At 42.2% G+C, this 15720-nt stretch overlaps 1 protein-coding gene and 1 long non-coding RNA gene across 2 annotated transcripts; one reads left to right on the top strand and one right to left on the bottom strand.

Annotated features, from left to right (window-relative positions):
• Positions 1-509: 509 nt before the first annotated feature.
• On the bottom strand, positions 510-1939 carry LOC139618460 (uncharacterized). The gene is made up of 3 exons (XR_011689737.1): positions 1815-1939; positions 1616-1708; positions 510-658 (listed from the first exon to the last, which is right to left on the bottom strand). It is a non-coding gene; the product is annotated as an uncharacterized lncRNA (long non-coding RNA).
• LOC139618437 (caspase recruitment domain-containing protein 11) lies at positions 1804-15648 on the top strand. The gene is made up of 24 exons (XM_071474359.1): positions 1804-2245; positions 5003-5245; positions 6379-6516; positions 7557-7743; positions 7992-8130; positions 8949-9158; positions 9329-9448; positions 9581-9706; positions 9809-9988; positions 10087-10191; positions 10549-10585; positions 10701-10738; positions 10850-10938; positions 11031-11077; positions 11308-11428; positions 11710-11887; positions 12104-12227; positions 12342-12582; positions 12780-12846; positions 12968-13070; positions 13179-13337; positions 13463-13575; positions 13787-13902; positions 14097-15648. The coding sequence occupies exons 1-24, from the start codon at positions 2239-2241 to the stop codon at positions 14302-14304; spliced, it is 3096 nt and encodes a 1031-aa protein (XP_071330460.1). The 5' UTR covers positions 1804-2238; the 3' UTR covers positions 14305-15648.
• The last annotated feature ends 72 nt before the right edge of the window (positions 15649-15720 follow it).

Here is a 15720-nt window from a genome sequence, read left to right on the forward strand (position 1 = left end):
ACATTGTTGAATAGTGATACATGTCAGCATATTTAGATTAATCCAGCTGTTCTGATTTCATCGTTTGCTGAGGCAACATTTTTCCAGTCACTTATAATAATCACACAGACATAGCAACGCAAATTCAAGAAAAGCAAATTTAAGACACCTGCTTATTTCACAAAGAGCAGCAGTGATGTTTATCAGACCCACTCACTTCCTGTTGCCTTGGGGCTGCAAGTTAAAAAAAGTAGCTGTTGGATCAAAACTGTGTTCAAGTGTAGTTCAAGACAAATCATTCAGCTGCATCTCCTGCTGGTCAACTGGCGTGACTATCTATCCCACAGTGAGAGTGATCATCATCAGCCTTGTCTTGTCTTTTTAAAAAGATACTGAAATCAACACCTGTTGTTTGAAGAGGGAAAAAAATCAACTTAAAGAGTCAAAAACCAAAGTGTACGGTGAATTGAAGGAATTCTGCACGGTTTATTTCTGTCGGACCGAGCTGTCACAATATCACACATTCCAGCATGAGCAAACTGTGGGGTCCAGTGCCGCCGTCAATGGCTCCTCTGTGTCGCTGTCACCTCAGAGACAACAGGAATGCTCATCCACTGCAGCCCCCCCCCCCTCCACGGGCCAAGGCCTGCACAGACTGTTGGAGGAAGGATTGCTCTGTCTAAAGAAGAAGCACAAAGTCAACAACAGATGCCGAGGCAGAGAGGGGAAGAAAAAGATATTAAAGAAAAGAAAAGGGTGAGCAAGAGGAAGAGGGACAGAAAGACAGACGGATGCAAGATGCGAGTTCATGAGTCACAACTAAAACAAGAGAACAAGATAAGATAAAGACGCAAGGAGGAAACTGAATTATATATATGACCTACTCTATTTCCTGTTTGTAAATTCTCACATTTAATATCAATCACCAGATGTACAGATAGAAACAATCATCCTCCCACATGGTTACCTCACTAATGGCAAACACTGCTCCACTGCTTTTGCAGGCTTTTGTGATATGTATGCAACTACACATCCTTCAGCAAGTGTGTAAAATGAAATGATGACATATTTGCACAGCTTACCACATACTAAGTGTGGCCAAGGCCTGATGCAAAGTCTGTATTTGTTTCACCACTGGAAACCAGCAGGGTTACCCGGAGAGTGTTCGCTCTGGCAGATGAGTCCATAATATATGGTATCTGCTTTATCTACAGGAAGTCACACTGTCCCTCAGCAGCAGCACAGAGACCCCAAACAGGAGGCCTGTTAGCTCAGGGGAGGCCCAGAGACAGAGAGCAGCCTGGCACTTCCTGTCCACATGCCACACCCTTTATTTAATTTGATGCTCAGAGGGCCTTCCAGTCTCTCACCTGCTGCCTTCGTTTCCGAGCTAAACCCAGAATCAGATACTGACGAGTTAATCGATCGGTAGAACATAACTCAAACAGTATGAGTCAGCTGCCCCACTTATCAAATCTAATGCTCCATTAATGACAGTCACTCTGTGGGAAGTGAATGAGACATCGCCACCATATGGTCTACTGGAATTAATAACAGTGCCTATATGAAACTCTGTGTCATTGTGTTTTGAAGTATGGGATTAGGCAGGTCTCCCATGGCAGCGCTGGTGACTAACCTGCTCTCCTCCAGGGCACAAAGTCCTACAACACAGAGCTGTCACTCCTGCAGTTTCATGAGCTATTTTTTGCCTTTGATTGCAGTGAAACACCTGGAGAGTGAGTCACAGTGTTAATGAGTCATATTTTCATAAAGATATTTCTGTGTCAAACCTTCGTTACAAATCTTCAACCAAACAGTCCTGTATGAGTTCTTACTCAGTTCAACAGATGTTCAACAATGTTCACTGTGTTGTCGCTGAGATTGTGGGCGACAGCTTCATGAGAGGGCCACCGCTGGCTGAAAGCGCCATCTAGTGCTGACGGACTCCTCCATGCCAACATTTTCTTCTTTGCCAAGGGTAAATTGAGGAAATCCGTATTATTTGATAAGTGGGGATTTTTCTATTTTCCTTGGCTGCCGATTGGCTGGTATTGGTTGACTGAGGGTGGAGGAGCTGAGTGTGTCAAGGTGTGCGTAAAAGGAGGACCTGTGCGTTTCGTGCTCCCCCGCGCTCTGACCTCACGCCTCAGTTTCTCTCCTGACTCGCCTCCGGACCTGAGCGGGATGTGGAGGACCTGACTACACTGCGATTTACCCACTTGGTCTCATCCTCAGAATATATCCACGCAGGTTGAGGACATGAGTGGTAAGTTAACTTTTCAGTAGCGCCATCCATTTTCTTTCCATACGTCCGTGTTCGTTTATAACGTGTCACCGGGAACAGACTGGCAGCAGTTCTGTCATATTATCTGGCAGCAGGTCTGTGCTGCAGCCTGTTATTTCTATAGTAGCAGTGATTGTGTCTCTGGTCCGTGTCTGTGTTAAAAAACAAAAACAAACGAAGTCTACTAGCTTTAAAACACAGTTTCAGCATCATATTTTATATTTCATACAATAATCATTATGTTGACGTGACGCTCTGTAATGATCCACCGTGGAGCATGTACTATATATATATATATATATATATATATATATATATATATATAGTACATGTATAGTATAGTATAGTATATAGTACATATATATATATATATATATATATATATATATATATATATATATATATATATATAGTACATGTATAGTATAGTATAGTATATAGTACATATATATATATATAGTACATGTATAGTATAGTATAGTATATAGTACATATATATATATATATATATCTCTCATTTCTCTCACCATTGATCTTAACTTCTTTTATAACTTTATAATTTTGCAAACTAACAGTACATTTTCTAATATTCATTAACATGGCTTATTTTGAGATAAAAGATGTGACACACATCACAAACATCTGTGAGAAATTCTAATTCCGGTTCCTATTCGCCTTCTTGTTGGAATATATCTGAACATATTGTCTGGTCAGTAGATAGCACATGTGTAGTTTTGTATCGTTAATTGTTATATATATATATATATATATATATATATATAAAACCACAAAATATAGACTTACTTCTCATTTAGAGGAAATCATATATATATATATATATATATATATATATATATATATATAAAAAATTTTTCCTCTAAATGAGAAGTCTATATTTTGTGGTTCAGATAAATATTTTTTTGCAGTTTTAACTTGACTTTAGTTTTAAGGATAAGGATTATACTCAATATTTCAATTTGTAACGACTGTTTTTGAATACATTGAGTGTAAGGTGGAAGAGGTAAGTGGTAATCACATCAGAACAATGTCTCAATAGACAGTTTATGGGTAGTCGCAGAGATTCCAGAGCATCTGGACCTGCCCCAACCTGCCTCCCTGCTCAGGTAGCTCGGATCAGCTGCACGCAGCAGCACAGGCTCACTCTCAGTATTGGTAAATAACTTGGATGGGTAACAACAGAGAGACGCTGAAGGTGAATACTTACAGAGTCACTTTTATGGCTGAGTAATTTACAGCGTTTTTCTGGAATTTCAATTTAGTCAATAAAATGTCACAAATAAAGAATCACTGGCTACAAGAGCCCAGAGCTGTGTTTGTTTGTTTGTTCCTTTGCTTGTTTGTTTTTTGAATGTAGAAAACAAGCATTATAACATGAAAGGAAACACATATGGCTCTGCATCTCAGCTGCAGTGAGAGGGGCAGGAAACTGGTGACCTGGAGCTGTCCGTGATTAGAGCAGTCTCACTACATTTGTTAAACCAACAAAAAGGAGATGTGGGATTCTGCCTGTAGATCAACACAGCTTTGGAGGGTTTGTGTTGTTGTAGTGCGCCTTGTTCAGCAATTCCTCACTGGATTTGGAAAACAAGCAAAAGCTCTCTCTACCTTACATCACTGATAACAGAATTATCTCTTATTACTATTTCATGTAGGTGGTGGTTTTCAACAAACTCCTATAGCGGCAGCTTTATTCACTTTCTCTCTGTGTCTCCTCCATGAAGTGAATGGGGCTGAGAAAGCCTTTGTCTGCGGTCCCCTGGTGTGTTTTTAGGTGTGCAACATGACTCATGCCAGTATTTTCATTCCTGCACTCTGAGGCACTGAGCCACAAAGTGTCTCTCACACAAGTTTATGACCCTCATAACAGCAGACCCTTTGCTCTACAACAGTTAAACCGAGTCTAAAACCACTGCTGCTGCTGTTATATGAACTCACACTGACTGAACTAGCAGTTTTTGATCATTCATGCAAACATTTATTGGCTTTTACCTAATGAAGGTATGTGAGATTTAACACCATACCTGCTGTCTGTCAGGAAAATGGCTTCAAGTTGAATGCTCATCTGTCAGACTCAGGTTTTGTAGGGAGTAAATCCCCCTCAGCATGCTTTGGAAGATTTACAGGAAGGAACACTCATCTCATTCCTTCACTATGCAGCAGATCAGCCTAGTAATCCTTTATGCATCCATATGAATGTCTTCTATTATAAAGCCATTCAGAGTTGGACAAAGAGGATCACCATGTAACAAAATCTCATAAATAGGGGGATTTCAAAATAGCTCATAAAGGTTTCTTACATAAAGGTTTGCTTCTGATGTCTTATCTTTGCGTTAAAAGCCAACGGACTGTGATTGGATCATGGAGGTAATTGCTGAACTGACCCACTTTTGACGGCTGACGGTAACTGTTTCAGAGACACAGATAAGCTTAGTGAGACAAAAACAAATTCCAGTGGAATTCTCCGTGGGAAACAATATTTAGTCTAGGACTGGATATAAGATATGTGTCCAAATCTGGCCCTTAGGGTTGAAATGTTAAGTGACAGAGACATGACTTGCAGTAACAGATATATCTTGAGATATATCTCAATTCATCTTAATTAAATGTTAAGAAAAAAGCATGTACAACACTGTCCTTTCATCATCAATGTGCAATCATATTTTTCCAAGGACATCCTATAACATTTTCTTGAACTGAAAAGTTTCCGGCCTTTTCCAGGTGTCACAGTTTGGGCGGAGGAGGGGGACATAGCCCCCGAGGAGGCGCGATCTTCACCCCCCTGGACAGAGGAGCGCTGTGAGGAGCTGTGGGATCGCGTGGAAGGAGTGCGACACAAGCTCACACGCATCCTAAACCCGGCCAAACTCACCCCGTACCTGCGGCAGTGCAAGGTCATCGATGAACAGGATGAAGACGAGGTGCTCAACTCCACGCAGTACCCCCTGCGCATCAGCAAGGCTGGTGAGAGGAATAAGGATTCATTTGGAGAAACATCAGTAGTATCATAGTGTCATCAGTCATCCAGCCAAAGTAATCTGGCCTGTTGCAGCAGCAGCAGCAGCAGCAGCTAAACCTCTGAGTCTGACATAGTTTATTATCTGAACACACACATATGATACACATTTTTCTAGATTGAACGTGACTCACACTCTGAGAATATCATCATCTCTGATGACTATTGCAAATAAACATGAATAAAGTTGTTTAAAAATGAGAGAGAAAAGACTCCAAGCTTTCTAACTCCAGAATTAACTTTTCTTCAATGGCAAAGTAATCCGCTGACAAATATCTGCACATCCACATTCACCCTGTGATTAGGAACTGCTAGTAGTTCATTTGGCAGACTTTGAACTGCCTCTTTGCAAAAATGTATTCAAATACACAGCAGAAAATCAAAACGAGAAGAGCAACAATGAAGAAACTTCAATACAGGTTTGCACTTGCAACGTGTAATATGTTTTTTACTGATATAAACTGATCATTGCCTGGAAGACAGGAAACTAATCTACAATCTTACAAGGTGCTTCAGATATTGGTAGCCCAGTATATCCTGTGTGGCTCTTTCATATAGAATGTCCATATAATGCTCATTATACGTGAATGATTGCGCAGCAGGTTGTCAGAGAGGAACATGTGGTAAAGATAAATGTTGCAGTGAGGGAAACAGGCAGGTGCCCCGGAGAGAGTAAGATGAAAGACATCACTAAGTAAAGGGGAGGGAGGAGTAGGAGAAGATAAAGATGAAGGGGAGATGTCGCAAGTAAAGACGGGAGGAGGACAAGCACCTGGTCCAATACTGAGTAAAAATTGTTGTTTCGTTGCCAGTGAGTTAGCTCATGCTTAAGCCAGTCATTCATCTTGTTCATGTTTGAAATACCTGCATAACTACAGGGGTTAATGACACTCACATCAAAGAGGCAGCAGTTTTGTGGTTCGACCGTTTCAGTTGTGATGGTTCACAGAACCAAATCGCTGACAGGAACATGCATCAGCTTTTTGCTTTGCTTTTTAACATTTGTCCCATCTGAAGCCCGTGGGCCGGGGATAGCATTATTGCAGTGTTTTATATCACATTTTGGTCTTTTGTTGAACAGGTCGTTTGCTGGACATTCTGCGCGTCCAGGGCCAGCGAGGTCTTCAGGCCTTCATGGAGTCGCTCGAGTTCTACCACCCAGAGCAGTACACACAGCTGACCGGACAACAGGCCACACAGCGGTGCTCCCTCATACTGGGTAAGCGGGGATTTCCCTGCATATGGAAAGCCGAGAGGATGGCAAAGGGGCACACTCAAGTCATGTGATGCAGAAATGACTCAAAATCTATTCAGCTTTAACAAAAGAAGGACAACAAGAATGTGAGGCAAGATATATCCAGTGAAAAATGGACTCTCAGGTATGGAGCCAGAGGAGAGGGATAATGTTACAGTGATACAAGCGCGTTTACCCTTTAAAACTTTCATTCATGCCTGTAGGTGCATCTGTCTTGACTGTCCATGTGGACTTTTTTAATGCTATGAAATGCCACTGACAGAAATTGCGTTAATGATTTCACTACGTCAAATTTCAGACTCAAAACCCACTTTTGTTTACGTCTTGGAACTTGAGTGCAATTCTTGACGTTTGCTGAGCATCTACATAGAAAGTTATGCGAATGGTTCTTTAATGGTACATGGTAAATACACTAAGAGATAAGAAATTCAAATGTAAATAGAATTAAAGAAGGTTTGTATTAAAATGTTGCAGTGAACAAGCAGTGAGCAAACAGAGCTGAGATACAGGCACTTACAAAGTATCTTAACAGGCTTTGCAAAATTAAACACACGATTCTTGAGTTATTATGATGCTCAAGAGTGTCTAAATGACCGTAGGGCATGCCAAACAAACACAATATACTGAAAGGTTGTGTAACATTTGGCACTAATGGACCTTAGGACTAAGTTAAAAAGCTGTAAAGCCAGAATGGGAGCTTGAGAGAAATAAGTAAATGGACTGAAGTTGGTTTGTCCTGGTAGATGTTGACCTCTGCTGCAACTCTGCTTCTGCAAAGGAAGCAGGCAGTGTCTTAGTTTACCCAAAGTGGCAAGTGCATGCTGATCGGTAGTGACGTCAGAGTAACATATCTAATCATACATCCGCTTTGTCTCCTCCCATATTAAAACTCTTAAGGCTTAAAAATGAAGTCTCTCTGACTTGCTTGTGTGTTTACTATCTCCATACACTGACCAGTTTCCCCTGTGACCTTATAACCTTCACCTGTGTCTGTCCCTCCCCAGATGAGGAAGGTCCAGAGGGTTTGACCCAGTTCCTGCTTCTGGAGGTGCGTAAACTGAGGGAGCAGCTTCGAAATAGCCGCATGTGTGAGCGACGCCTGTCTCAGCGCTGCAGGATGGCGGAGGATGAGCGCAGCCGTGCTGAGCGTAAGGCGCAGGAGTTGCGTCACGACAGACTGCAGCTCGAGAGGTTTGTCTGGCTTTTCCATAGAGATCAGTTTATTCCTCTTGAGTCGGGTTATTCCCGTTTGGAGAAAGCTGTGAAAAGAAAAGGCTGTTTTATAATAATATTCTTTCATCCTGCAGCTTCAGTGAGTGAATCCAAACTGATTAGGAGCTACAATTAATACATCTATTGTTTCTTTTTGTTTTGTTGCACAAAAATGAATCAGTGACAAATAGTAAGAATGTGACCACTGGATGATTTGTGATCTCAAGGCTGCGTCAGGACTGTGAGTCGGCCAGCCGAGAGCTGGGAAAGCTGAAGGACAGACACCTGGAGCAGGCTGTGAAGTACTCCAGGGCCTTGGAGGAGCAGGGCAAGGCCTCCAACCGAGAGAGGGAACTACTGAGGCAGGTGGGTCGGTTAGGAGCGGCATGGGTAAAATGAGGAACTATATTAAAACTACTTATGCTTGAACTGAATGTACCCTAGAAGAGACACATAGTGTCACTGATGTTTTTGGCATCACAGCAGCCTTCAAACATATTAAACCTACAGATATTAATACTATGGGTTGTCTAACACAACCACAGCCTGAGAAACCTCGGAGGCCCCTCATTGTTAAGAGGGAAGTGAGAACATGAGTCATTCCCTCTCTATTGCCACATTTCTCAGCTGATTCACAGAGTCTAAAAGCTGTTGTATACTTGCTGCAAGAATGGTCTATTAGCTGGTGATTTATAAATGCTAGTAAATTAATAGTGATCTCCTTGTTTCAAGTCCCTCACACTGGTTGCCCCTGTTGTTCTAGTGTTTGAGGAAAAGAAATGTCTTATGTGATGGCATGATAAGGCGATAAAAAGGAAGCTGAAAGACCAACTGTGTAGATGTTATCAGTCCCCAAGTTTATGTTTTTTCACAACACCATGCCACTGAGGTATGAACCACCTGGTTGCGAAATTTTTTTGGTTCATTTTATCCTTAAAGATGGTGATGTTCATAAACAGCTGCACTGTATTTCGACTATCCTCATATGACCTTGTCTGCAGTCTTCATGTGAATCAGAATTAAGAATTAATGTTTATTATTAATACACAGCTTTTTAGCCATGTCACTGGATTGAAAACACGCTTTACAGCAGCACTCCAAATGCCAGGTGTAGGAACGTAAAAGCACATTGTGAAATGTCGTGGTATATGTCTTTATGGCTGCTTTGCTCTGTCTCCTTACAGGTAGAGGAGCTGAAGTCCAGGCTGACAGAGGCAGAGCAGCAGACAGTCAGTGCTCCAGAGAAAACCACACCAGCCACCAGAAACAGTTTGCTCTCTAATGGAGTCAATGGTTCTGCTTTAACGGAGAAGCCACCGCACCATACTGAGTTTCAGAAATCCAAGAGTACAGAAACTCAAATGAGGGATTCAGTTCCTGCAACTGGCGTCATAGTATGTTAATTCTACAGTATTTATCATCTGAAAGCACCTTTATAACTGTCTCTTCTTGTGTCCGGATCAGCTACAGTGCTTTTTCCTTGTGATTTGTCCCTCAAGAGTTTTGATCTTTTTCTGGTTGTTAGTTTATGCTGTAAAAATGTTGCTTCTGTTGTTTACCTCAGGCTCTAATGGATATCCTGCAACAGGACCGCAGGGAGGCTTCAGAGCAGAGGCAGGAGCTCTGCGACATCATTGCCAGAGTACAGGAAGAACTACAGAGCACTGAAGAGCAAAGGGACAAGGTGAACAGTTACCACTCATCACCTTAAAGTGTAGTTTAATTAGATTTTCATTATTGTTTATTGTGTGGCTTTGAACATGGTTTTTCTGCCTCTGAACAGTGATTGTAATGGTGAACTATTGTATGTTTGCAGCTGGAGTCGCAGTGTGAGCAGCTGCAGCTGAAGGTGAGGACTCTCCAGCTGGACTGGGAGACAGAGCAGAAGAGGAGTATGTCCTATTTCAACCAGATCATGGAACTGGAAAAGGAGAGAGACCAGGTCAGTGTGAAGGAAGGGTCTGAATCGAGCCTGGACTCCAGCCTTAACAATTTGTACGGCATGCAAACATCCTTTCTCTGTCTTTTTTCATCTCTTTACCAGGCCCTGCGTAGTCGAGACAGCCTGCAGTTGGAGTACACTGACTGTCTGCTGGATAAGAATCGTCTGCGTAAACGCATTGCAGAGCTGCAGGCCAACCTGGAGCAGCAGCAGAGGGACCTGGAGAGAGAGAGGGAGCGGAACCAGGAGAAAATGGAGCAGAGCAGCCACTGCCTGCACTGTGTGAGTTAACACGGAGATACAGCAAGTTACGAGTGCAGCACTGTCTTTCCACTGCAACCACATTTTCTATATCAATACATGTGTCTGCCCCCCCCCAGTCCCACCTGTCTCTGTGCAGCGAGGAGCAGTGCTACGGCCCCTGCTGTTCCCTCGGCCTGGACCTGAGCCCCCGGGCCAATAGCGGCCACTTGGTGCTTAGAAAGGTCAGGGCTGCCTTTCAGCAGAATCACCATCATCCTGGTCATGATTTAAATCAGAATCAGAGGTCCTCACTGTAGGAATGCTGCCAATCACAGCAGTTGTAGCGGCTGTATATGCAGTAGAAAACCTTTCTTTACAGTAAGGGATCACATCCACGGGACACAGCTGTCTTCTCATGTTTTTATGCTATGCAAGGAATGTAGGTTTTGGACTGCAAAGCTAATTTCTTCAACTAGACTTGAATCGTGTTATTGTCTTAGAGATGTTGTAATACAGTCTTATGCAACTTTTAGCATGTTAGCACCTGCAGAAGTAGCTGTGAGCGCATGCCATGGTAACTTGTCTTTCCTGTTCCACAGACGCCATCTAGAGGTGGAGCCAACGACAACTCTGAGGGTGAGTCGTGCGCGCTGACAGCTGGAAGAAGATTCTTGAGTTTTGCACAGGAAAATACTTTTGCTTAAGCACTGCTTACATTATTTATTTGAATAATCTCTCTGCTCCTTCGCAGATTCTTGTTCCAATTCAGAGGAGAATCTTCTGTCTTCAGTGAGTAACACAGCTCTGTTCAGTGTCATTAATGGCCACATGAATGAAAGAGACAGAATGAAAGACAGAAGGAGTCAGAATCAGTGTCGTTTTATTTACCTCGATCCTCAGGCAGAAGACAATGAAAAAGAGATAAATCGGCTCTCCACGTTCCCCTTCCCTCCTTGTATGAACTCCATCAATCGACGATTCAACACAGAGTGAGTTTATCAGCCCCACGTATCCTTGGTGATACTTATTTTCAGCATTTATTACACTTGATTGACATCCCTGTTTTTACTGCTCCACAAAGGTTTGACCTGGACTCCTGGGGCAGTGATGAGAATGATAATACCACAGGTACATTTGATTCTGTCATGATTTGCATAAACAGCCACCACTGTCCTCTTTTCAAACATAATAAGAACTAGGATGATTCACTTTGAAATGAGTTTTTCATTTCCTTTCAGTCATTTGGCATCAGAGTACAATAAAACAAATTTGAGAAGACGACTTTAGTTCAGGTTTTCTTTGCATGACACACCCTGTGAGTGTGAGTTATGAGGCTCCGTGCTGTGGCGTGTTTTTAGGTGAGAACACTGAACCTTCTTTGTGGGATTCCTGGAACTCCCTACACTCTCATCTCTTCCCCCCTGACCTGGTCAACCTGCCTGCAGTCTCTTCACACCAACCCAATCCAAGTGTTCAGAGGTGCTACTTTAAAGCATTGTAGCTGTGTTCTGCTTAATAGCTAATAATGTCATGAGTAGAAACATCTAACACCTTAATAGAAGGGAATTACATTGACATTAGAGGGTTGATTTAATGAGGCTATGGTGTGAATATTGGTGCATGGACCTTTTAAGACTGTTATATAATTGCATGATCTTAATTTATAGCATATACAGGATAATAAAGCTCTCATTGAATATTAATAATCTCATTTGTAAGATTTATCTAATGTATGTGTCATATTGCTGGCCATCCCTTAGGATGCCCCCCCACTCTCCATCTTCAAGCCCCCCCACCTTACCAAAGCATGGAAGAGCCAGTCTAGCTGATGATATCACGATAATCGGAGGAAACCGAACAGGGATCTTTGTGAGCCATGTGCGAGCTGGTTCCCCTGCGGAACAATGTGGGCTGAAGGAGGGCAGCGAGCTGCTGGAGGTGTGTGTCTGTGTGGTGAATAAATTATGTGAGAATGAATATACGCTACGTAAAAAACATGCGGGCTTCAGCTCATGCTCATATGTGTGTATTTATGGGACAAATGCACGTTACAGTTCAATTGAAAGATCCTTGGCTGCAATCGAAAGTAAGACATATGAATATATTGCAGAAACATTAAGCTGTAATATAACATTCAGTTAACATGTTGTGCAGCTGGAGCGGGTTCTGTTTGGTGGGGGCAGCGTCCTGCTGGGCCAGTGCACCGCTGAGGTAGCCCACTTTTCCCTGCAGTGGTGGACAGAGCCTTCAACACTCAAACACCAGAGCAACCCAGAGGGTGAGTCTGTTATCTAAGAGATTAGAAAAATGAATGAACACATATAAAGTTATATTAATTCATGTATGAGAAAGTTGAGACTTAGCTGTCCCCTCCTCTGCTTCCTGTCATCAGCATATGCAAAGCTGTGCTCCCAGCTCTCGTTGCCAACATTCATTGGGGCTGACTCTTTCTATGTACGTGTCAATCTCAATATTGAGCCCCACGGCGAACCGCCATCTATGGGCGTGTCCTGCGATGACATTATACATGTCACAGACACAAGGTACAATGGGAAATACCACTGGAGCTGCTCCCTTGTGGACCCACGCACAGCCAGGCCCCTGCAAACAGGAACCATGCCCAACTACAACAGGTATGCTCATCAGACCTCGAATTGACTGCTGTAATATTTCAGACACTATGCCAAATCTGGCCAATGAGGACTTTTTTCACAGTTGCTCTGAAAGGCAAAGATCAGCCTGGTTTGAATCATAGTGTGTAGAACACTGTATTTTAATTATACAGCATCAGGAGTGTAAATAACCTGAATTACACCATTTTCCATCTCAGGGCACAACAGCTGTTACTTGTAAGCCTACGAAAAATGGCCCTGGAGCAAAAGGACTTCAAGAAGAAGGTGATAACCCTGCTTATATTGAAATGACAAGCTCAAGCGCTCAATGGCTCAACCACAGAACTGGTAACCACATTTAACGCAGCTAATAGATGTTTATTTTTCTCAATTTTCCTACATGCAGTTCTTGAAGAAATCATCTGGCCGTGTACGACTGGTTAAGGCGGTGGACCCCAGTGGCCGTGGGATTGGTTCCACACAGCAGGTCCTTTACACGCTCAGCAAACGTAAGATCCAGCTATAGGGTTCCCAGAATGTGGTACCAAATAGCATGATAAATCCACAACAGTCTGTGAATGTGTGCACTTTGCATTAATGTGTGCCTGTCCCCTCAGGTCACGAGGAGCACTTGATCCCTTACAGTTTAGTGCAGCCAGTGCAGGTTCAGACTAAGCGGCCAGTCATCTTCTCCCCCTCTCTTCTCTCCCGTGGTCTCATAGAGAGACTGCTGCAACCAGCAGAGTCTGGTTTGAACTTCAACACCTGCCCACCAGGTACGCACGCAGCACATACACTTATTCACACACTCGAAGACCCAGACCCTGAAAAACTCAATGAATACAAAAGGTCGACAGTTCTTCATTTGAAAGTCACATGACACGTTTCTTGTGGTTTGCAGAGCCAATCCAGGCTTCAGAGAGACAAGATAAGAGTGTGTTCTTGTTGGATTCCTGCACTCCAGAGCAGGCTCTGGGCATACGGCTGCAGTCAATCCAGGACGTCATTAGCCAGGTAATGAAAAAACACATCATTGTAGTCTTTTTCCCCGTAAGTCAATCTTATTGTTTCACAAACACACAGTTACAGCTTCTTGTCTCAACTAACAACCCAAAGTCTCCTTCAAGAACAAGTAAGAAGGATGATTGTAGATAAAATCAGTAACAACTCATAGCTGTGTACATCATCATACATCATGCAAATCTCCCTCTTTGTCATTTTCCAGGACAAGCACTGTCTACTGGAGCTGGGGCTGCTCAGTGTTGAGGGCTTACTGAGACAGGGGATTTACCCAATTGTCATCCATATCCGCCCAAAGAACAAAAAACACAAGAAGCTGAGGTAAGTGCACTTTCACTTGCTCAACGAGTACAGTAATTTCGTCAGATCATAGCTGCATAATTGTACTTAATTCAGATTTCTCCAGGTTCACCATACATTTCACACCATTCACCTGTGTAAAATAAGCATTTTACTTCATGTGCAGATTGTGGTGTGTTCTTACCCCTTTTTTTTTTCTCCAACATTTGAAATAGGAAGTTTTTCCCCCGGTGCGGGGAGGACAGTGTAATGGAGGAAGTGTGCCAGGCTGAGGAGCTGCAGCTGGAGACGCTGCCCCTGCTCTACTACACCCTGGAGCCCAGCACCTGGAGCTGCACTGATGAGCTGCTGGCAGCCATACACAATGCCATCCACAGCCAGCAGAGGGCAGTAGCATGGGTCGAACTAGACAGGCTGCAGTAGAGGAGAGATGAAGCATATGGACTGTACATCCAAAGTGCAAACTAGATTCTCCTGTCCTCGAATAAAGAATCTGGTAGCGAACCACGGTCAAGTCTCTACAGAGGATTATCATTTAGGGTTAGATCATCCTGCTGTTCTAAGTGAGTGAACCAACATCAATTTTGGACCTACTTGGAATCTCAAAGGAGGCCAGATTAGGCGTATGTGTACACAAACAGAAATTTTATAATTCTCATCTATATAGCCAAGCTGGTCTGGCTACAATGGGAGAATAGTGAACAGCAAAATTAAAACTAAAACAGATTTGTCCCTCACAGGGAAGTTACATGTGAGTACAGACTTATCTGAAACTAGCTGTTTTTATTGGCATGAATTGTACCATGTTTTTCTTCCCCATTCACACAGCTGACTACACATTAAGGTTTATTATATAAGTGTTCTGTCAAAATTAGGCTTGACAAAAGAGGTCCATCTTATAAGCATGTGGGTCACTGGTCATTGAGTTATTTTGTGAGTATAAAGTGAAGCTGTGAGGACACAAAGAGCAACAAATATAGGTGAGGAGATTGTTGTATGTTGCAGGAAGAGATGTAGCGAGGATACAAATGTGCTCATCCATATTTAGTATTTAAAAGTATCAAGCGCATATACTGTAGTTATATGAACACTTATATGAACAAAAGCTGTTTCTGGATATTCTTTAAGTGGGCTACGTATAACTGAAGGTCTGCTAGTGTTTCAACTTTATTCAAACTACATTGTACAACAGAAGCTTTGGTTCACTGTGAACAAATGGTTTTGTCTTGTAACTGCCAAATCCTTTTTTTTCTTTTGTAACCAGTTTTTTTTAAATTAATTAATACAAGAAGAATTTAGCTTTACTTCACTTGCGTGCTCAAATACACTGAATTCTGTATCCAATTGTTTGTTTGTTTTTTTATTGAAATGCAACAGCATGCATTTAGGCGTCGCTGCAGTGAGTAGATTAAATGAGGAAACTATACAAATAATCTGTCGTTTTTGAAAACTTTGAAAAGCAAACTAATTTTACATTCATTCACTAGACCAAGTCAACTAAACTAGACTATATTTTTTCTATAGAAAATATCATATGTTTATTTAAAGGGACAAAAACGCTGTGTTTTACAGAGGCAGAGTCAAAACTACCTGAAAGTGTTAACATTGTTCCTGTTCACAGGAGGAAGAAGATTCACCTTCATTCACCAGTAAAATAAAAATATGGAAAAACATGACTTTCAAATGTTTCAAAACTAAAGTTACAGAAACACCACGGTTTTCCTCACAAATCAAAATAAAATGTACTATAATGCTACTTACACTCTATTCACATATTTGTACCCATTTGTTTTTGTTGTTGTTCTTTTAATGCCATTTGTTTACCTGCTCGTGCCCCGT

Source organism: Trachinotus anak, unplaced genomic scaffold, assembly GCF_046630095.1.
Source record: "Trachinotus anak isolate AG129_WGS33_773 ecotype Australia unplaced genomic scaffold, CSIRO_AGI_Tana_v1 ptg000003l, whole genome shotgun sequence".
Taxonomy (NCBI): Eukaryota; Metazoa; Chordata; class Actinopteri; order Carangiformes; family Carangidae; genus Trachinotus; species Trachinotus anak.